The 24,495-nt window shown below is 42.4% G+C and overlaps 1 protein-coding gene across 1 annotated transcript in view; it reads right to left on the reverse strand.

Moving 5' to 3' along the window:
- LOC110490402 (chemokine-like protein TAFA-2) overlaps positions 1-24,495 on the reverse strand; it is a 56,731-nt gene that overhangs the window by 14,702 nt on the left and 17,534 nt on the right. Inside the window, exons 2-3 of the mRNA XM_021563777.3 lie at positions 5,558-5,661; positions 1,090-1,242 (exon numbers count right to left, since the gene is read on the reverse strand). Of these exons, the coding sequence (XP_021419452.1) occupies positions 1,090-1,242; positions 5,558-5,660 (256 nt within the window). The 5' untranslated portion in view covers position 5,661. The remainder of the gene's footprint in view (positions 1-1,089; positions 1,243-5,557; positions 5,662-24,495) is intronic.

The following is a 24,495-nucleotide window of genomic DNA, read 5'->3' on the forward strand; positions in this document are numbered from 1 at the left end:
GTACTCAGTGATGTATTGCGTTGGATTTGCCCCAAACATAACGCTTTTTATTCAGGACACATTATTAGCAGTATTACTTTAGTGCCTTGTTGCAAACAGGATGCATGTTTTGTAATATTTTTATTCTGTATCCGTTTTTTCCAATAGGTGCCCTTTTTTGAGAGGCATTGGAAAACCTCCCTGGTCTTTGTGGTTGAATCTGTGTTTGAAATTCCCTGCTCGACTGAGGGACCTTACAGAGACGAGGTAGTCATTCAAAGATCATGTTAAACACTACTATTACACACAGTCCTTGCAACTTATTATGTTACTTGTTAAGCACATCTTTTAATCCTGAACTTAGTTAGATTTGCCATAACAAAAGGGTTGAATACTTATTGACTCAAGACATTTTAGCTTTTCATGTTTTATTAATTTGTAAAAATGTAGAAAAACATAAATCCTCTTTGACATTATGGGGTATTGTGTGTAGGCCAGTAACACAAAAAAAATCTCAATTTAATGCATTTTCAATTCGGGCTGTAACACAACAAAAGTCAAGGGGTATGAATACTTTCTGAAGGCAGTGTATTTGGCATGTTCAGCTCATTCTAATGGGATCACATGGTTCTACAGCACTATAGGGAGGTAGAGGAGGAGTACAATTCAGCAAGACCATTACTGTAAAAGGCAGAGACAGTACCGAGTTGTCGTAAAGCACCAGACTCCACTAAATGTAAGGAATTGCAGGAGACCAAACTAATTTCCCCTGAGGATGCGACTATATGGCACAGGAGCACTTCTGGTAAACACTTTTTTTAACACATTTAATTACAGTTTAACACTTGTAAAGTGTATTGTAAAGTTTAAGAATAAAACAAAGTATAAATGAGGCCTCTGTGGATGGCTATGACTAAGCACCTTGTGGTCTGAAGCGTTAAAAAATTAACAACAATTCTTAAGAGCAGTTTCACTAAGGAAGACGGTGCAAGCTCACCATATAAAGATTTAATGATCTCAGTTTAACCTCCTCAGATTAGTCAGAGTGGAACAGACCATCAGCAAAAAATGACACATCGATAGAACATTAAATATTCAGCTGGAACGTACCATCTACACAAGACGGGGCAGCTCTGGTCGTCCCGGCCACTTGTCCAGGGAAGCAGGAGCATTTAACCGTTTGGGAACGTTCTTCTATTTTGTTCTTGTTGCAGCATCGATGCAAAGCCACAACCTCGCAAGTGCCGGTTCTGACTTGATGCACTGTAGAAAACATAAAACAGACGGAAATCAGAATTAGCCACTTGATAACTCCGTAACTAAAATAACGCAGCAGTACTTCCACATAGCCTAAAACTCAGCTTAATGTCATAGTGCAGCACAAAAAAGAGCCTTAACGCAAATACTTTTGTATTACTTATGCTGTGTGACTGCAAAAAAGGTTAGAATCAGGGGTTCATTTTTAACAGGCAATGAAGTAGGTCTACTATATGTCCATTGTAGAGTTAACTTTGTATTAGGTTGACTAACAGCCTGTTCACATATTCAGAACACTGGAGGCATATACCTGTTAAGGGAGGCTACCTAATACTTATGCGGTACCCACAACGCTGAAGGTACAGAATAACTATGATTAAGCTTTAAAATAGTTTGCAACTGAAAGCATCAGCCAATGAATTAGTAGGCTATTTTGCAATTCAAAAAACAATTGAAAAATCACTTTCTCAGTAAGTAGTTTCTTACAAGTTCTCCAGAAAATAAGGTGCAGTTGCTGCAGTATGTTGAGCCAATTCCAGCTCACGCTACATTGTCTGAATTATTTAGGGACTGTACTGCTCCCTGCTCTTTTAATTACATGTGACATTTTCACGAGGAGTCCGTCCTTCTGCAGAGGCAGTTATTGCTCATTTGGTAAACAACAAATGAAAAGTGCTGTGGAACCTTCCCACTGATTGCTGTACTTTATACCAGTGAAGCCAGCCAAGCTTATTTAATTAAATTGCTTTTGCATGTCTTGTTATGTTATTTTCTTTTTTTCAATTAGGCAGAAATGTCGTAGGAGGAGGTAGGGTATTGAGTCGACTGTATTGCAGCTGCATCAACACCTAAAGTAACACCCTCAACACCACCATCACTGGGACACAATGTGGAAGACTCACACCTCAATCAATAACATTTGAATGTTTCCAATGGCTTCAATCTATCATTTGATAATAGTATTATTGCTACGGTGAGATTCCTCAAACTAACTGTTAGGAGTTCAAGCAGATGAGTAGTCGTGCCATGTTATCGAGAGGTGTTAGGTATAGGCCTATAGATCAAAAGGCAAGCAGGAAGTGAAAAGGAGGGAGGTGGAGCTCTTTTTTGATAATACACAAGTTTTGATAGCGCTTCTGCTATCGCCGTCCCCCCCTGTCCCTGCTCATTCATCAAAATAACTGAGGCGCAATTGCTTGAACGTAGCGGGAGTCTGACTCACACTCTAGTCGTATCAAAAAAGACATGAAAGACAAATACGTTTCTGACGGCGTTGCTTAGATCTATGTAAAAGTAGCGCCATTTCACAGAGAGGAAGAGTTTTTGGGAGTATATTTGGAGCTCTAGCCGTATGACCACTGTGCTGTCCTGCTATGAAACAGAGTTTTTTTTATGTACTTGGGAATGAGTCTTTCCCAGAATCCCAGAGAAGCGCCTTTCCCTGCTGGGCCGGTGCATGGAAAAGGACTGAGTGGCTTTATAGGCTGGTGAAAAGCATATTCCAAGGTGATAAAGAACTGGTGACCCATGTAATTGCTCTGCACTGACTGACTACAAATTGATTCTCTCAGTGTTTGGAAAGTGGTACCAACACTACAGTTCATGATTATATTCACTTAAAAAATGTATATAGTCATTATTTCTCTCTGTTTGAGAGGCTTTTGGCCGAGTCGGTCTCAGATGCACAGTACAGAATGTCCAGATTTTTCTTTACCGTCAATCAATTCTGAATATGTAATTATAGAAATAGTGCAAGTGAAGACAGCCAGTGGCGCAAATAGCTTTTCAAGCTTGGGCGATAGATAGAAGACTGTTTTGTCATCATTTTGATCATGTAAATTGGTAGTGAACACCTCTCTCTCTCATAAGATACCTTTTATTGCAGGGCTCCACTGAAGCGGACAGTCTATGAAGTGAAATCCTCAAGGCACACTACAAATCAGATTAAGAAGTGAAATAAAATGTATTTTCCCGAGGGTAATGCAATTGCTGATCTATTCTTGACCAAGAAGTATAGATTGTGCTGTTTCAGAAAAAAAGAAAGAAAGATAGGACTCCCAAATGGTCGGGAACTGTGCTCTTGAGGAAAAGAACAGTGTTTCTTTTTTGGGAATCCATTTGCACTGTTACCAGCCAACTGATTTCCCAACAAACACTGGAAATCGACAAAGAAGATCAAATGCACTTACAGACATAATAGGATACTCGCTCTGGGTTGCCTATAATTCAAATAGAATTGCTTCCGTATAATGGGGGGATAAGGACATTCTCACAATGTTTTTAAGTAGGCTGAATAGGTTGTAAACCTTTGGAGTGAGACCATGCTTCATTGTACATTTTATTGCAATGCGCTAATGGTCTATGACAGTAATTGGACAAACCATTGGACAAACTAAAGCTATATGTTTAGTCTCAGTGCTAATTGTATGTGTCCAGTGTTTTCCCATTGGATCAATACTTGGAATACTAGGAAAAATATAGATGATCAGAAACATTCCTCCACTGACTTTACAAGGACAGTGGATCATTGTAGTGATAAGGATTGTAAAGGTCCTTGGATCTCTTATTCCAAGGATGTGTATCCGGTAGGAGTGCCAATAGGGTCAAGTGCTCTTGTTGTGCCTCTCCAGTATTGCACCTTGGCCGTGTAAACAACTCAATATAGTGGCAAATACAAGGTGAACCAGAGAGAGCAACTCGGAAGGCGAGGCAGATCACTCTTCCTGCACATCTCAGCAAATTAAAGCCAGGCACGTCAAAGCGAAAAGAGGGAAGAGTGTTTTGAAGATATACAAATTTATGCAGCTTTTTGCTGACAGAAGCCACTAATAAAAAAAAGTATTGCGAGCACTCAAATAGGACACAAAGTGCATTAGAAAATCAATTTCTTTGCTTGCCGAAACCAACAATATTTACTTAGGGTGGTTATTTTTTTCAATGGTATAATTAATTTTTTTCTTGTGTTCTCTGGGAAGAATGTATTTTTTTGACTTTGAATGTGTTCTGGATTGATTTCATCCCTGGAATGATAACAGGTTTACAGCAACAGAAATAACACCCGAGGGAAATTAGAGGGCTGCTGAAGCTATCAGATAGAAATTGAACGTGTGCGAGATTATTCTGATCCAATTCCGGCAGAAATGATGAGCGCCTTGAGTAAGGATCGCTGCCAATCAAAAGCCACATGCTGGAGGCCCATGCCCTACTTTAATTGGTCGACAGACAGAAGAAAGCTAAATATTTTCTGTCATGTCCACGAATGGCCATCCTGCATGTCTACGGAATCACCTTGCCAATTATCTGCAACAGTGGATTGTCAGTGAGGCTCCCAGTGTTAAAACCAATGATGTTGAAACATTTGAGTTGCCCCACACTTGTAATGTTACTGAGATGCCATAATTGATCTCACTGGGTTCTAGTGGTGTCCCAGCTTGTCTTAACAAGACAAGGGAAGTATTTAGAATTACATCTCTTTCACACATTTAAACCCTATCACACAATCCTTTACCGATGGAACACCAGGTGCATTTAATCATCTATGACCTAAGATAAAACGTCTAGGCATACTATAGGCTATAAAAAGTTATTATAATGTGAAGGCTCAGATCAGACATCACCTAAACTAGCAGGATGAATGTACAAAACATTAGCAAGGAATGCCTTGCTAATATTGAGTTGCATCCCCCTTTGCCCCTAGAACAGCCTAAATTCGTTGGGGCATGGACTCGACAAGGTGTTGAGAGTATTCCATCGGTCCGCTTGGCACCGGGGCGGCAGGTAACCTAGTGGTTAGAGCATTGAAAGGTTGCTAGATCGAATCCTCGAGCTGACAAGGTCAAAATCGGTAGTTCTGCCCCTGAACAAGGCAGTTAACCCACTGTTCCTAGGCCATCATTTTAAATAAGAATGTGTTCTTAACTGACTTGCCGAGTTAAACAAATGTTAAATTAAATAAAAAGACTACCATACCCCGTTCAAAGGCACGTAAATATTATGTCTTGCCCATTCACCCTCTAAATGGCACATATACACAATCCATGTCTCAATTGTCTCAAGGCATAAAAATCCTTCTTTAACCTGTCTTCTCCCCTTCATCTACACCGATTTGAAGTGGATTAAACAAATTACATCAATAAGGGATCATAGCTTTCATATGGATTCACCTGGTCAGTCTGTTTATAATGTTTTGTACAGTCAGTAGTAGGCATCTGCCAAAATGAACTTTAAAAAAGGCAATGAGCATGCTCCAATTTGTCCATGACAGCCAACAGACGCTCATCATAACACGCCCCTTCTTACAGGTGTACCGTACTGTCCTTACCTCTGTGACCTTCTGTTGGTCTAGCCATCTCCAGCAGAGTCACCATGCAGACCATTAGAAGTAGAACCCCTTTACTTCCTTGCTGTGTGTGTCTCTCACTCATCCTGCGAGAGAAAAACAGAGAGGGTGAAGGGAGATACACGGCTACACTTACACAAGCATCTCATTGTCTACTTCAGCATCTCGCACGTTAGGCATTTAGGTCATCCAAAACATGGCCGTTGCATCTCAGTGGTCTTAAGAGACTTCCTCTCTCCACATAGCTATTATTCATCGACGTTGATCTGTAACAACTGGACAGGTGAAAGAAAATCATCCCGTTGGTTTCTGCCATATTACTTTCACCAATCGTGTTCATTTGGATCAGTGCGAAAAGAGGAAGACATTTGACTATTGAAGTCCCGTGGTTCACATTCATTCTGCTCCTGCCTTTTCAAATCCACTTCCAAGAAAGGCACACCAAGCGTCCCTCTAGTAGCGTCTTCTCCAGTGTTGTAGGAGATGTGCTTTCAATTGCATCAGGCATCAGGCCAACCTCTGCACACCGGAAGCCTACACACTAGCCAACTACTCAACTCTATCTTCTCCTTCATTATCTCCTTCTCTATCTTTTTCTGCCCATCCCCCTCATCACCAGTATCTCTATTCTCTACTTGCACATCATCATCTGCACATCTGTCATTCCAGTGTTAATGCTAAATTGGAATTATTTCGCCTCCATGGCCTATTTATTGCCTTACCTCCCTACTCCTCTACATTTGCACACACTGTACATAGATTTTTCTATTGTGTTGAATGTACTTTTGTTTGTGTAACTCGTTGTTGTTGTGTTTTCGCACTGCTTTCCTTTATCTTGGCCAGGTCGCAGTTGTAAATGAGAACTTATTCTCAACTGGCCTACCTGGTTAAATAAAGGTGAAATGTATATATATGTATTTTAAATCTCCAGTTTCATTCACTTGCTTTACCTCCGTCTCTACCACATTTCCTAATTACCTCTCTCTCTATGACAGGAGCCAAAGGGCCACTCAGAGCAGGCGAGGCCCTTTGTCACCCCCACACAGGCCCTCACCATTTCAGCAGGGCAGAGGCCTTGACAGACCCGTGGGCTGTGGCTCCACAAAGGGAGGAGACGAGAGAGGAGCCTGGGTTCTTCAACTCAGAATGAATCCCTTCCTTCAGCCTTACCCTTGCACTCCTTTTCTCCCTAATGAAGTGTGGTTGAGATGGGGACAGAATACATAAACCATTTGGCATTGCTTGCTATCCTTGACAGGAAATGATCAAATTTCAAAACACAAGACACAAGTGGTGCAGTAATTACTGGAAGAGGCGAGGTATCAGATGCCACGAGGCAGAGACAGTGACATGCTTCGTCTACCCCTTTTCTTTCAACACCCCCTGTCTTCCTCCGCCTCGATCATTGACGTATAGATTGCGTATCTCTCACAGGGATTATCAGATTATTCATCTAGTTCATTTTATTTTTGTAATCATGAAATGGGAGCCAGCCTTTGAGTGTGGAAATAGTGATTAAAAGATGGCCGGTCGATAAAACAGATACAAGACGGACCACTCTAATATAGCACTGAGCTGCCATGGTGGCCTTGCACAGGATTCCATTTTTCAATACAGGATTTGTAAAAATGGACTGTTCATTCCACGTCTCCCATAATAAGTGGATGTTACTATGACGCTGCATAGCTGTGCCAGTATACCACACAGTCAGCCATGCACAGTACAAACAATCACATGATTAGCCTCTTTCTAGTCAACAACTCAATTTTCACCTTCTTCACTGAATGTTAAAAAATGATTGTGGGATCAGTGAAAGTGTTGATTTAGCAAACTATTCATCCCCTTCCTAGGTTTTCACTCCTCCTTGAACACTCACATAGACCACTACCTCACATGAGGGGTTTCTCTGACAAAACACAGGTCTGTGAAGTAAAGAACCATTTTGTGCATGGTTAGTATTCTTGCAAAGCCTTTTCATTTCATGGGAAACTATGAAAGTAAGGGTGCAGATAAAACATTTTAAAAAATTGTGCGCTGGGCTTCAAGCAGCGGGATTTGAGTTACCTAAATATTCCACATCGCCACTGTGTGAAATTACTATTTTTAATTGTACTGTAGTTTTAGACAGAAAGGAGGAGACTCACACTTATTTTCGAGTTAAGATAGTGTCAAAGTGCAAGCGTCAAGTTCTAATTTGTGGGTTTTATTCAAATACAACTTCATGTTTAATGCATGGCTTTTTGTCACAGAATAGACCCAGAGGAAATATGCATAATGTATGCAGCTGATTGCTGCAGGCACAAAACACGAATATCACACAAAAGTTTAGAGGAGAGCAAAAACAAACCAAACAGTAATAAACCACATAGAAATGTACTGTATAATTAAAATCTGGTTTGTGAGGATGAGTTTCTTTTTCTTTTGCCTCTACTCTATGGATGTGCGCTGATATTAACGATACAATACCTCTATTCAAATGGTTCATTTGAAGAACACAGTATTGTTCACTTGTGCCACCTCAGTGGTTTCCCTTAATTGAAATCTGTGTTCAAATTCATCTGGAATGGGACTTTTCTCCCTTTTTATATCTCTGTTGCAGTAAGGTCTGTTGTTTGATGTATGGCCTATGGAGTATAGATTTGATTTTCTTTCAAGAGTACAAAGTGCATTAGTTTAAAACTGAATGAAGCAAGAAATATTTTTCCTTTCCTGTGAACTCTGTTCGTAGGCCCCTTCCTATTCTATTGACTTCTTCTCTCTCTGAAACAAATGGAATAGTTACAGACCAATGAGCAGGCTTTCAAAAGACTCAACTTGACCTTGCTGAGTGGAGCGGTTGCATTGGCTATGGAAGGACCACTTCACAAAAAGTTTTCCCGCTCAGAAAAAATGTGCATGCACAGCTGATCTATCTGTAAAATTAGCTGAAGTGAATGCAATGAAAAACAAGGGAATTGACTGTAGTATTTTCATTTAATTAAATAATGACAAAGGTAAAAAAAAAATATATATTAAAAAAAACTATATTATGTTGCATTAATAAGATGTAAATATGCATTATTACCTTTTTAATGTGATAATATCTATATTTAGCAGGTTGTCATAAAGTCAGGAGTTGAATGTTAAACGCTGTTACTGTTTAATGACCAGCAATTACACCTGTCTTCATTGAGCACCAACAATTACCAATGCAAATATGACATAGTGATGTAATTATGCTGTTTTTGCACATATTCATGTTAATTACTATATTCTACATAAATATATGAAACTGTGTCATAATGCATGGTTTTGATATGAGAGCATTGCCACTGGTAGCAGTGAACTGAGTATTTGCCTCATAACTGTTCTTGAACACCAAATACTCTAGAGTACAATTATTGACTAGACTGAATAGTATTACTATATAGGCCAACTGTGATTGGATGAAGACCATATGATTCATTCCCATCCACAAGCTATGCTGGACTGCTTATGAGGCTGGTCCTCACTGTGGTTCCAACAGGTGAACTGAAAGTTAGCCTATTCCCCAAAATCATTACTAGATTCTGCCGAGCTCCTTGGATGATCTGTGGAGAGCAAGGTTGTGTTCACAGACTTTGATAAGTTCCCCCTGTGCCGTTGTGGTGAGGAGAAGGTTGTAGGTCAGCCTTCCCCATGGACAGAGAATGATGGATTCTGACCCGAGGTAAAAGCGAGATGCTGGCACTCTACAGACAGGACAGGCCAAGATCTCTTTCAACCCAGAGTGAGTGTTTGCATCAGTAAGTCTATTCAGGCTGATATAAGAACAAAGACGAGCGATGGAGTGTTCTCACAGCCAATGGGTCAAGCTGCTGCAAGTTCTAGAACTTTTGTCAGGGATGGATAGCATAACTAGGTGACTTTTTAAGAAACTTGAGATTCAATCATTTAAGAGTGGGGCTGAAATCTAAGACCACGTTTGCCAAGGGGAACAGATAGCGGAAAAGCTGTATTCCCTTGTGAAGACAGACTATACATGTCATGGATACATGTCAAATCATTCTGTCCTATTTGTTAAACCTAAAAATATTTTGCCGCGTAACACGTCACTCATATCCTTGCCTTGAAGGACCAAACTATAATAGTTTTCATAATGTGGACAAAAGACTCCGTCGACCTTGGCCTACATACATACTGTAAAGAGGAAAGAACTCAGGAAAGGGAAGACATTTATTCATCAAGACTTACAGACGTAGGATCTTAATTTGAGCCAGTTTTCTACAGCAGGAAAATAATCCTGCAACAACAGGAAATGTGAATTATAATTCATGGACATTTTTGTGGGGCTTGAAACATTTCAAAGTGGAAATTACAAACTTCAGAAGTCTTTGTATGCCTCAAATACATTACACATTTTTACATTTCCTGTATTGCAGGACAGTTCCCATGCAACAGAGAGATCAAATTAAGATCCTACATCTGTATTTACATAGTGGAAAGATCTGCTGAAGTTGCAAAGCTATCACACAGTTAAGCCACGCAATATGAGTGTTGTTCCTACGCCACTGTACTGTGCAAACCTCTTTGAGACGACACACAGTAGCCCACAGAGGGATTTGTGAGGCCATAACAACAAAGAGCCCTGACACATTCGGCGAACAAACATAGGCTTTTATTCCTATATACATGGCCCAACATATGATAAAAGCCTCAGCGTAATAAAGTGCGGTAGAGGGTGGCGTGGGAGACAGACAAAGCTGTGGATGGAGAGATTGGCAGGCAAGCGAGTGAAATCGTTAAACTGCAAAAACCTGGACTTTCCACTCTCTGGAGCTGGATTTGATACAGGGATTATCTCTCTCTAGTCTCTCTCTCTCTCTAGTCTCTCTCTCTCTCTCTCTCTAGTCTCTCTCTCTAGTCTCTCTCTCTCTCTCTCTCGTCTCTCTCTCTCTCTCTCTCTCTCTCTCTCGTCTCTCTCGTCTCTCTCTCTAGTCTCTCTCTAGTCTCTCTCTCTCTGGTCTCCCTCTCTCTCTCTAGTCTCTCTCTCACCCCCCCCCTCTCTTTTCTTCGACCGTGACAGCGACTGTCACCTCGGACAGCTGCAGTGGGCCGATTGCACGGTCACAGAACAAGCATCTCTGCTACACAGATGTTCTCCACTGACGGTATGAAGCGAAAGTAAAGCTTTTTTTCCGACCGCCACACCAAACACTTTTCATGAACCTTCTGTCACAGATCCTGCTTTAATGTGAATGTAAACGAGACGTGACACCAGTCATAACAGCCTGTGATTTTTAGGTCGAAAACGATCAACAAAATGACCAAACCCTGTCACAAAATATTATCTGGTTCAAATGTCTATCTTGAACTAACCGGGTCACACTGGCTAATGGCAATTGCGATGCATGTCCAGCAGAGATGAAAAAGACAAACAACATACTGTAAGTAACTGACATAAATGCATGGACCCCTAAATGCTTGACCTGACTTCAGTTTGAACCCTTTCAAAAAGTTTTCACTTTCAAAGTGTTCACCCGTTACCCAACACCAACGCTGAGTGCCCTTTCCGAGTGGTAACCGTCCTAATGACCTTCCGTAATGACACTCGGCGATGTGAAGCCATTTGAGAGGGCAAGCTCATAAACGTAGCAGGCTGCAACATTCAACCCCGTCTCAGACAGGCGTATGGGGGCCAGTGTGATATTTCAATCCATTTCCCATCAAGTTCACTCTGGCACTATTACCAATCAGGAGAAACCAGTGCATTCACACCAATGGATTGGATGGCTGCCTCTCTTGCTCTCCTTTTCCCACTTCCTCCTCCTATGCGTTATGAGGTCATAGTACAATGGTCTATTTTGGAATGGACGGTAAATTGCTCTCTTAGCTGAGGCTTCATGAATTATGAATGAATGTGGTCTAAACATTTTAGTAGTAAGGCAGTGCATATCTTTTGAGTGTTTACTTTAATGAAGGGTGGTACAGGAAGTAGTCATAAAGGATGGGCTCCTTGACTGCTACCCAATAATGACTTCCACATGAAACCGATTGATCAGAGAGAGATGAATATAGCGGGGGGGGGAACTATGAAATAGCGTCTTTGAGTTCTGCCGTTTACATTCACTAGTTATGCCCTTTTGTACGCTTTATTAAGTTTGTCTTCCTGATTGATGCGACTGAAATAACTGTAAAGAACCCAGCAAGAGCTATTTTTCTTTAATGCATAATGTTCGTGTCTAACTTGATAACAATGGTCATATGACTTACTTTTTTTCTCACCCATCTACACACAACACCACGTAATGACAAAGGGAAAACGTTTTTTTTTAGAAACATTTGTATGTGTAGCTGTGTGTGTAGTTGGAGGTGACACTTATTGTCCTCGCGAGTTTCAGCTTAGGCCTACCTCCTCGGGGCATTTCTCATGTGCACAGCTGATATTGATGATGAAGTGGTGATTATTGTTGTGGGTGACCTTTGTCGCATCCTCAGAGGAAGTGTGCATCATCTGCCTGTACTAGTAATGACCTGTCGAGTTTTGTGTTATTTACAGGCAGCATCCACACCGCCACCCAGGCTGGCGCTGTCTGCGCAAACAGACACGTTAGAATACAATCAAATTGCGGAGGTAGATTATCACGCCAGATAGTCACTTCCTGTGCAATTCAGACACTGGTCTCCACCAGTCTCAAAGAGTTAGATCCTTGAAATATTTGTGTCCCTTTTATCTAGCCACATTTTGATGTTCTTCCACCATCCCCACACTCAGTTTGTGTGTTTGACATTTCAATTGATCTTCCCATTGTCTTCAGTGTCTGTCATAAAATCTGTTTGGTTTGATTTGGCATTTTTCTCATCTTTATATTATCCTTTATGTTTAATCATATGCTTGCATATGCATTGCATGCTTTATTATGCTTTTGTCATCTATTTATGGTAAGGCCTTCGGGCTGCACCGCTGTATCAATTACACTATTACAATAACATGTATCATGAATGTGAATAGATGAGGGTATGATGTGGGATGTCTTCCCTAACTGTATGCAGCATATTTCCCCTCTCGTCACTCTTTACCATTCTCTCTTCAGAAGTGCAACACTCTTTATGACTATTGACATGCTTTGGCAGCCGTTTGAAACATTCATGTGCAATATTTTGTTAAAGCAATGTTTCCATCCCCTTACAACCTAACCCCAGAAGACGATGCTACAGAAAGAAAGCAGTGTATTGGGTAGGGAACATATGTTACATCCCAAATGGCACCCTATCCCCTATAGGCCTATATTACATAGGGCTCTTGTCAAAAGTAGTGCACTATGTAGGGACTAAGGTGCCATTTGGGACGTAGCCATAGAGAAATGGCACGCAACCATAGAGAAATGGCACCACATTATGCCTTAGTGCTGCAGGGTGAATAGGTCCTAGCTGTTCAGCGGGGAGCAAATGACTTCAAAGATCTGGCACTTGACAACATGTCGAAAACGGAGAGCCACTTGAATTATCCAATCATGGTGAATGATGCAGATTGTTACGGAAGGTGTGTGTGCAGGAGTGTGCATGTGGGCATGCCTGTAGTGTGTGAGGCCGTGGGTGTGTATATGTGTGTGAATGCGTGTATGTAGGCTGTGTGTGTACACATGCTGTGTGCTAGCATTAGACACTGTCATTTATCCTTGTATAGAACCACCTAGGCTTCAGAGTGTTTTCCCCCAGTATTTGCTTGAGGTGCAGTAGCATCATATAAAACAGAGGGTGCCAAGTGGTCTGACCTTTTAAAGGTAGGCCGCTTTTCACAAACACTTAACCACCGTATGGGAATCAACGCAGCCCAACAGAATCACCACAAGACGGGGGTTACATTGATTATTCTTAGAACAAAAGACAATGAAATGACCTATTATCTGCAATTACAAGATGGGGCTCATTAAGGACACAGTAAAGAATACCGTTCCTAATCCACCACCATTGTTGTGTAGAATCCAAGTCGGTGATGCAACTAGGACGGTCATTTGGCACAAATTAGAGACCTGAACACCCCTCTTGGTCAAGGGCCCAGCCGGCAAAGACTGTTTTCAATCATGACATCCTTACAACCAAAAACTGTCATTATGACATCATTGGAACCAGAAACTGTCATGAGGGTGTCGCATCCAACTTTGCCCACTAGGGAAAGTGACCTTCAATCAAGACACCTGGGAGAGCTGGTGGGTACACAGATGCTGAGGCACATTCACACCTGTAGCAGTAATATGGTTTAAACAAGCCTAATATTACACGTTATTTAAGGAGCTGTTGATGCGATCGGACAGGAGAGCTGAGAACTAATTTAGTTCCAGGCACCTCAGGATGACATATTTCACCAGTGTTAATGCACTGACTTTGTTTATATGTCATAGTAGAGTTGTGTTCATGGGCTTGGCTGTTTAACATCCCTCCAAACAGTTGTTACCTCAGACTCCATCTGGTGTGACTGAAACGACATTCCCTTTGAAAGGTCCACTTCAGCCATTTTGTCTCTCAATATCAAATCATTTCTGGGTAACAATTAAGAACCTTACTGTGATTGTTTTCAATTAAAATTGCTAAAAATAAATACAAATTGCTTAGCAAAGAGCAGTTTCTTAAGCAAGAATTGTGCTCGGACTGTCTGGGAGTAGTCTGAGTGGGGAGGGGAAACACTGAAAACTAAACTCAGCAAAAAAAAAAGAAACGTCCTCTCACGGTCAACTGTGTTTATTTTCAGAAACCTTAACATGTGTAAATATTTGTATGAACATAACATGATTAAACAACTGATACAAGCTGATCAAGTTCCACAGACATGTGACTAACAGGAATGGAATAATGTGTCCCTGAACAAAGGGGGGGTTACTTTCAAAATCAAAAGTAACCGTCAGTATCTAGTGTGGCCACCAGCTGCATTAAGTACTGCAGTGCATCTCCTCCTCATGGACTGCACCAGATTTGCCAGTTCTTGCTGTGAGATGCTACCCCACTCCTCCACCAAGGCACCTGCAAGATCCCGGACATTTCTGGGGGGAATGGCCCTAGCACTCACCCTCTGATCCAACAGGTACCAGATGTGCTCAACGAGATTAAGATCCGGGCTCTTCACTGGCCATGGCAGAACACTGACATTCCTGTCTTGCAAGAAATCATGCACAGAACGAGCAGTATGGCTGGTGGCATTGTCATGCTGGAGGGTCATGTCGGATGAGCCTGCAGGAAGTTTACCACATGGGGGAGGAGGATGTCTTCCCTGTAACATACAGCGTTGAGATTGCCTGCAATCTCACAACGGTGGGTTTGTGCCCATAGGCAACATTGTGAGGACCTGCCTTTACAACAGGCCCACAAGCCCTCAGTCCAGCCTCTCTCAGCCTATTGCAGACAGTCTGTTGAGTTTAGCTCTTATTGACAGATTGGGTTGGAACACTCTTTCTTATTGGTCTATTAACTCATTTGATGACAGCAGGCAGGCAGAAAGAAATTTCAGCCACTCTTTCCAAACAGCTATTACACTAAAAAGGTCCTTAATCATAATTTTCACAATCTCACAGCATTACCTCAACCTCATTGTGTGGAAATGTATATAAAACACAGGAAAATCAAATTTTTGACTGCACTGGGCCTTTAAAGTTAAGATATTGTACCGGTAAATAACTACACAATGTATCCCCCCGGGGGCCACATCCGGCATTCAAAGTCACAGGTTCAATTTTCTTAGCCTAACTTGGTGTGATCGGAAACCAAAAATTCCCACCTCGGATTAACGGAAGCCAATAAGCGAGAGGAAACATGAATAGAGTGTCTAAGCCGTGCTCGGGCACGCTGAGCTCCTCTTTGATGAGAAAGAGAAGGTGAAAAGTGAGGAGTCAGAGCGAGGGAGCCCTCTATTTTTAGGAGCCTCGATGAAACTTCATTTCTGTACCAAGGACAGGTGAGAAGAGACAGGTGATTATTTAATGTCTTTAATTAGCCACAGAGACTGACTGTTCTACCTGTTAGCCAATTATCTTCTGAGCACTCTGCACCCGACTCTTAATAACTTTGTAACTGAAGCTGTAATATATCACTTCCTGGAAAACATGGAACTGAATATGTTGCTTTATTGCGCAGTAAACCGTAGCCAGGGTTGGGAAATTGATGCACAGCATATAATGGGTAGTACTGTATGTTGTTTGGTACTGAAGTTTTCATTTTAAGTATTCAAGATGTATGAATGTCTAAGACAATGGTAGGGCTTTATTATGCTATCTGTACCGACTACCTTGGTGACGGATTAACTGTATAAAAAGGTGTTGTAAAGCACCCTGCCTGCCACATTGTCAAGCTGTCCAAGAACCATTAGGTGTGATTTTACAGTACCTCAGTTGCAATAGAAACACCTTGCAGAAAATGTCATCATATCATTATCATTCATCAAGATCATGTGCATAATCAAGCCGGTGATTAGCCTGACATGATTCTATAGAAGAGTTGCTGTCTTCATCTGATGTTACATACAGTAGCGTAATTATAACTGTAGCTATTTGAGATGCTATTCAAAAGAGTGACTGGAGATTTCTGTTCTGCTGTCCTTGCCTGCCTGCAAGTGGAGAGACCTTGTGGAGCAATGTTTCAAAGGCTCCTTCTTTCTCCCATTGAAGCTGGGGCACCATTTGTTCAGAGGTTCAAGTTAAGACTGATAGGGGGGAGAGACAAGGTGAGCAGCCCTTCCCCAGAATAGAACTTAACTGTGTGTGTGTTTTCTCTGTGTGTGTGTGTGTGTGTGTGTGTGTATACTCAAGCCCATCTACCATAAGAATGGCTGACAAATTCAGCCAATGTCACCCTCAATGCTTTTTTGTTCATTCCCTCAGTGTGTGTGTGTGTGTACACATGTGCGTGTGTGTGTGAACCTGACAGCTTATCAAACCCAGGCTTCAAAACCTTTCTTCAGTGATAATTTGTAGGTCAGTGCCATTGACCATTCCGAATGCACAGCCTATGACAAGCTTTGCCAGAGCAGGCCATGAATCAACAACACCTCTCATTCTCTTTCTCTTACTTGTGTCAACCTCCCTCACATGTCAGCACAGCTACATAGGCATAGGGCTGGAGTGGGTGGCTGGGGCAAACCAGGCATTGATTTAGATTAGCGAGGCAGGCTCCTCGAAGTCCAGAAGGGAATCAGGGTGTGTTCAAATGGAACAAGCAGGCCTTATTTTAATGGGGGGGTCTATTTAATTACACAGAGAGCGATTGAGCAGATTTCAAATGAAATGGTACACTTTTTTCTTCCTTCTCCTCTCCCCTCCCTCTCCCCCCTCCCTCCCTCTGTCTCCTCTCCCCCTCCCCCGTCTCCTCTCTCCCCTCCCTCCGTCTCCTCTCTCTCCTCTCCCCCCTCCCTCCGTCTCCTCTCCCCGTCCCTCCGTCTCCTCTCATCTCCCCCTCCCTCCGTCTCCTCACTCTCCTCTCCCCCCTCCCTCCGTCTCCTCTCCCCCTCCCTCCGTCTCCTCTCATCTCCCCCCTCCCTCCGTCTCCTCATCTCCCCCCTCCCTCCGTCTCCTCATCTCCCCCCTCCCTCCGTCTCCTCATCTCCCCCCTCCCTCCGTCTCCTCATCTCCCCCCTCCCTCCGTCTCCTCATCTCCCCCTCCCTCCGTCTCTTCTCTCCCCCTCCCTCCGTCTCCTCTCTCCCCTCCCTCCGTCTCCTCTCTCTCTCCTATCCCCCTCCCTCCCTCCGTCCGTCTCCTCTCTCCCCTCCCTCAGTCTCCTCTCTCCCCTCCCTCCATCTCCCCCCTCCCTCCTTCTCCTCATCTCCCCCTCCCTCCCTCCGTCTCCTCTCTCCCCCTCCATCTCACCTCTCTCCCTCTCCTCTCCCTCTACCCCCTCCCTCCCTCTTTCTTCCATTTACATCCAGGAACAACGAAGCAGAAGTTATTTGAGCTCGTGCTCTCGCGGGGGTTATAATCCGGCCTAAGTGACAGGCTAATTTGTGGTATTAGATTACTTTCATCGGCGCGTTTCGTTGGGGCCTCCTTGGAACGCAAAGGGGCATAAACGGCTGCTCTGCATGGATGGCCACGGTGACTAGTGTGCTGTTCATGAGGGCTGTCAAGGGGGCTATCACAACACCGAGGAGTCACACACACCTGCCAATCGCCTTGTTGCAACGCCTTGATGACTCACTATGAAAAAATGTATACATGGATTCTACACAGATGATGTGGCACATTAAAATGTTGTCCTTTTAGCAGGTGTCTGACATTGCATTGCAGTACTATGCAAGTGGCTCCCACCAGCTATGTTAGACATTGACAGAAGACTCTTACAGAGCTTGAGTGTAACATTTAGGGATCATTAAGTAGACCACTTGGACAAGCATCCGTTTAGTCTACATCAGCTGTCTAAAATCTTTATGAAAATGGTCCAGAAATTAAAAATGACCTGCCTAGCTAGTCATCTCAAATGAGGATCCACCAGAACAAGGTGTCACTCATTACCAAACTATAGGAGACCACACACACACACACAAACAGAAAGAGAGAGAGCGAGAGACAGAGACAGAGAGAAAGAGACAGGCACACACAGAGAGACAGAGGGAAGCAAAAAAATAAGCAAACATTTCTTAAAGTCACAATGGGGAACGCGTCTAAGTCAAGTTATTGCAAGAGACCATTCAGAATGTCAGAGGCCAGAACAAGTAATTAAAGGCAATAGAAAAATTGAGGATTAGTTGGAATTAATCCCCAACTCTTCCCATTTTCTAGGCTGAAAACACTGAAATGGAACGATATGGAAATGTAGCCGAGCATGGCAGAACTAATGGGGCTGCAGCTTCTCCCTGAAATGAGAAGTAGCTAATGGATGGCCAGGCCTGGATAAGATGGCTGAGCGAGATTGCATGTGGATTTAAATGATTAGGAACATGGTGGCCGGGGCTCTCTTTGTGCAGAGAAAAGTAATATGTAACAATGAATGCTAAAATATGAAATCCGCCATTTAAGGAATACATTTTATTTTCTCTTATTCAAAATACAGGCCATGTGACCCAGAGAAACAATCCATATCCGCCATTCTGGAAATGCATGTCATTTAAATGTATTATTATAAGGGGGGGTGATAATGGCCATTTGCATGGCATGTAACAGCGAGCGTCTGCAAACAATTCCTTGCAACGTTAAATACATTTATCGACATGATACTTAGATGTTAAAAGGTTGTAGTTTATTTATTTATTTTATTTTTTTACTCAGCCAGCTGTAGCTTCTATTGTGTGCACAGTATTTAAGACTCACACACACAGCTTGTTGAAAGCAAAAGCAGCGTACTCTAGTCTGAGTCGACATCAGAGACAAACACTAACAGCCTCAGTAGATGGGTGGTTGGGTGGGTAGAAAGACAAGATGGGGAATGTGATGGGCTCTGACACTCAAATGGAGAGCTGATCGCTGTGGATCAGAACAGGCTCCACCTTCATTACAACCAGGAATAGGAAATTGGAAAGTGCCTGATGCTCGCTGCTCTGTCGGGAGGGACTGGAGCATGCAGCCCTGACTACTTCACTGTTCCGTACAGCTGCGACCAAGTTGGACAGGTGTGGGCCGATAATTGGTTGCTGTGTCGACGGGAAGCACGCCGAGCCTGTCTCCAGGAGCTCATTACTATCACTCAGAACACGTCTAACCCCCCCCCCCCCCCCCCCCCCCCCCCCCAAACTGGAGCAAACCTCTCCAAATGACTAAACTTATTTCTGTGTGGGACATCACTTATTAATTATTGTGAGGTGCCACTGTTTAAGGAGAGCATCAAATACAGAGCAACGGCAGCCATCTTTGATGGGTGATCAATGACCAGGCTGTTAATCTGTTTGTGGCCTGTTTCTAGAATGTTCTAATAGGACTGATTTAAAACATGATTTACAGTAAATGAACCTGAAAGTGATTTAGACATGCAGTTTGGAGCATATATGTCCTACAGGTTCCACCACCCTATAGTGCCATTGTTCTCTGAACCATTCTAGACCAGTGGTCACCAACCGGTCCATCTTCAAGGCATTCCTAGTCGATCACCAAACATTTCTGTTGAAAAGCCAACGATAAAGCCCTGCGCTCCTATTTTAAAAAAGTTTGTCTTGCACTGTTGACGGTAGGTGCACTTGATTCAGAAGCCCTGCTGTGCACCAAGTAGGCAAAGTGTTCCCATTTTGAACCATTTCATTGGTCTGAAAGCACAAACTCCACCTACCTGGCAGACCAGGAGAGCTGTGGCTAAATCAAGTGCACTTACTGTGCTGGCCAATCGGATAGCTCAAATCAACGTGCCTCCCTACAATTTCCACAACCCCACAGCAAAGTTTGATTCAAGCCTACGTGAGATTTCAGAACTTTGAAAACCCATGACCAGAGAGAGACTGCCAAAGATTACAGCAAAGAGCTGATGTTTTTATCAGGGAGTTCAAGTTTTCATTCAACACTGTTTTTATTCAACACATTAACGAAACATAAAACGCTCTTTTGCCTACTTCCACTCGCGCTGCAGCTGCAATGTATGAGTATGTATATGTAAACAGCATAGACTTTACGTCTGTCCCCTCGCCCCGACCTGGGCGCGAACCAGGGACGCTCTGCACACGTCAACAGTCACCCTCGAAGCATCGTTACCCATCGCTCCACAAAAGCCGCGGCCCTTGCAGAGAAAGGGGAACCACTACTTCAAGGTCTTATTATCAGCAGCTCGTAGGGTCTATTTTAGCAAGGAATATTTAACTTTCTCTGGTCATAGGTACAACATGAATTTGTTCATGAGGCAGAAATAATGCAGTGCGACTCGAGTTTCGCCGTCAGGTGGAAGATGATGTCCCCTCTCTCTGGTCAGTCTCACCGGAGGAAAGGAGAGAGCAGGGACTGTGAGAGGTGGACCATCTACTGTTCTCTCCCTCCTTCCTCTGATAATTTGCAGGTACCATCAGTCCATTAAAATAAAATACAAAATGATCAGTAAATTACTTCAATTTATGCTCAGCTGTACCTTGCAAGTGATACAACAACTGATCTAGGCCTATTTTGTTATCAAAGCTTGAGTTTTGAAGTATAATATGGTCTGAGATGAACAACATTGGCAGGCCAAGCATAGCCAATATACTATGATATTGTATTAAACCTATTGCACAACCCACTGGGCACTCACTGGTTGAATCAATTTCAATGAAATTATGTTACGAACCAATGTGGAACAGATGTTGAATTGACGTCTGTGCCCAGTGGTAAACCTCATTCCTACAGAACTGTTGGTATTACGTTAATGTTGCATAGGTTTACATTTTTTAAGTCATGTTTTTATTGTTTTACCTGAGCGGTAGATCTCGGCTTGCTTTTTGACGGAGAAAGTGATCTTGACTTGACAACACAAAGTTGGAAACTTCTGATAAAAAAAATGTTGCGCCTTTTTCCTACCACCGAAGGCCTACATTCAGGGAATGTTTAGAGACCCCAAAATGATTGTCTGGTTTGTAAGGCATACAGAAGTTGATGCATTGTTGGAACTTGCAGTCCCTCTCCAAAGCCACCAGTGGACACAAAGCCATGACTGGGGGGCATCATTAAGCTACAAAACTCAAGCCTGAGTAGGAACTGTTGTCTGAGAGCACGCTGTGGTAGCCTACATAGTCAGAGGGCTGTGAGGGACAGGCTGAAGAATTACAAGAGAAAAATCAAAGTATATCAACTGTTCAGCCCACATTTTCATGATGAACAATTGAGCCTGGGTAAACACTTTGATGTACTGTATGATCCAAACCAAATTGCCCCTTTTTACCAAATGCATTCTGGATAGTGATGCAGGGTACAATTGTCCTGGCAGCTTGTGAATGTATAACCTATAACCAACAATATTAAGATTCTAATTTTAAAAAATCTTTCTGCAATAATATCAAACAATAGGTTCAAAAGATAGGCCTATTTCTTTTGAGCAGGACTTCTGATGAATTGTTTGCCTTTTCTGAATAAGAATGTGCTCATGCTAGAACACACTATTTCCCCTTGTGTCATCTTAGCACACACACAGAACAGAAAAATGCTGCGCTGAGCAGATGCTGCTGAATACGTGTCTGATCTTGTGCCTTTAAATAAAGTCTGGTGAGGAAAAGTGACACCTCCAGAAAGCTGCTGCAAATTGGTGGCGTGTGGCACTGTCTGGGTAGCTCCATATCAGCACGGCCTAAGAAATGCATATGAGCATAGAGGACTGGCATACAAACATAATATAATACTGATGAACATAATATAATGACTGAATCAGCCTACGAAGAGTAAAATACAATCCAGCTACACAGCAATAATGTCCTTCACACACTGTACACTGCAAAGACGCCATAATAGACCTACATTTTTCACAACATTTAATAACAGCAACCCACCTTTCTTTTGCCACACGTTTGCAGCTTATTGATAGGATTATGGATTTGCTGTTTAAAAAGCAGACTGATAGTGAGGGGAAAAGCCTGATGCATGGACAGAAGGTGAAGCCCTGTCCTTGACAACTACTGAGATTGAACGACCATCCAATACAGATGTATTCGCTATAGGCACACATTCAGTTTGTCATTAACTGCATATAAGTAGCTTGCAACAACAACACTGGACACGTGATGGGACACACTTGAAACAGATTTACATCAGTTTGTCTGATTTCGCTCACTCTACAGTTTACAAGAAATCCAATTAGGCTAACACAAAAATGTCAACTACAGTCTTAGAAAAAAAAAGGTGCTGTCTAGAACCTAAAAGGTTTGTTCGGCTGTTCCATTATGAGAACCCTTTGAATAATATTTTTTGGTTCCAGATAGAAGTCTTTTGGTTTCCATGTATATAGAACAATTCCCACAGAGGGTTCTACATGGAACCTCAAAGGGTTCTACCTGGAACCAAAAAGGTTTATCCTATGGGGACAGCCGAAGAACCCATTTGAAACCCATTTTTGTAAGAGTGTACAGCAGGGTTCCACAATTGTCGGCCTGTGGGTGGTTTTATTTGCCTGGCAAAATTTTGGGGTTAAATTGTTTTTTTTTAAGACTAAAAAACAACAGGAAATCAGCTCCAAGTGATTTTTATTTAGAAAATCTATTCCCAAGTATTCCCACGCATAATAGAAAGATACGCGATCGAATACAAATGTAAGCAAGGTTTAAAATGATTATGTTTTAGTCATAAAAGTAAGTCTGTTCCGGCCCCCCAACTATCCGCTCAAGAAAAAGAAACAAATCCAGTGGCTGAATCTAGTTGATGATCCCTGGTGTGTAACATCCTGCATGTTGCCAACGTGTGACCCTTTAGGGGCTGACAATGTACAGATAAAGCATGCATCATGTTAAGATAATAATAATTACAGACAGTGAATAAGGTATACTATGCAAATCCCCCTTGACTGAAGAAAAAGAAGAGCCAAACAGGTGGAGGCTGGGGTGCTGGTGGGATAACAGAAAACAGACATGCATAGCGAGTAAACCAATAAACTCCAGCGCATGGTCGGTAGTGAATGTAATTGGTGCAATATTAGCTGATGCTATCACTCTGGTTTCTTGCATGAACTGGCTTCTCTTGATTAACGAGTGACAAACTTCTTCATTGCTAAATGATTTGTGTGACCTAGACTAGAGTCCCTGCATGCAACCATAACAACCAACCAAAGCTTGGAGCCTACTGGCTTGTGCCATTGGCTTAGCAACAAGAAGCCTTGATTTTATGCATTCACGGCATGTTACTGTACGTGCATACTGGTGTGATTGGATTTCTTTCTCTTCCCCTCATGTCTGTCGTGTTCTGACATTCAGGAAGTGTGCCTGGGTTGACAGGGTGCTACAGGGCCAAAGACGTGGCTTTGAACTCCTCAGAGTTTCTTCCTCCACCTCCTCTTCTTCGTCCTCCACCTCTCTCACTTTCTCTCTCTCGTTTCCTACCTCCTTCTTGCTCTCTCCTGTGGAATCATCTCTGGTACAGTCACCCCGGTAGAATGCAAATGAGAGCGTGAGTGAAGCGTCCGTGCTAGTGTGTGCTCCGCCGTGGTCGCAGATCTCGTTAGGACCCGGGTTGACATTTACCCAGGGAGTGTGTTGATTTGCCATGTGTTGCACAAAAATGTGACCACAGAAAAAGCTTTTGATAGACTAGAATGGTCATATCTTTGGTTGCACTTGGCTTCAATTTCATTAATATGATTAAAATATATGCCAATCCCTCAGCCATAGTAATAACAGGCAATACCTGCTCTGTTCCATTCAGAATAACTAGACATAGCAGGCAAAGTGATCTGATCTCACCTCTGCTATTTTTATTGTTTGTTTATGGAGCCCTTGGCCCAAGCAATTCGATAACCAAAAGAAATTACACTAATTTCTCAATTCTACGGATCCCGTCATCTCATTATACGCAGACAATATCTTACTTAGACAATGTCTCTCAAACCTTCCCAAAGACTTTGAAGATCATAGACAAATTCATCGCCATCTCAAGTTATGAAATAAATCTAACCAAATCTGCCCTGCTGCCTCAAGACCATGATGGAGTACCCCGTCTCCACTTATGGAATCCCAAATGTTTTCCATTCTAAATATTTGGGAATAGATATATTTCCATCCTTAAATACGATCATTGCCAGAACCTTTAACAGAAAGCTCAATTCAATCCAACCTCAGTAGATGGACTAGTGTCCCAGAATGTCTATTTTCAAAATGAAAATATTGCCATGACTGAATTTCTATAGTTTGCTTCCCCTTGTCTCTCCCTTCTGGCTATTGGGATGAAATCCATAGTGTGGATTAAAAATATATATTGCAAGGTAAGAGATCCTGGATAAAATTAACAAACTTAGAAAGAGGAAGGACTATCCGTACCAAACTTTAAATTGTATTTCCATGGACTAGCATTTCGTCCCATCCTAAATTGGTTTTGACATGATTCTTCCCCCCCCTGGCTGA

This window comes from Oncorhynchus mykiss, chromosome 15 (genome assembly GCF_057628025.1).
Source record: "Oncorhynchus mykiss isolate SJ-2025 chromosome 15, ASM5762802v1, whole genome shotgun sequence".
Classification (NCBI taxonomy): Eukaryota; Metazoa; Chordata; class Actinopteri; order Salmoniformes; family Salmonidae; genus Oncorhynchus; species Oncorhynchus mykiss.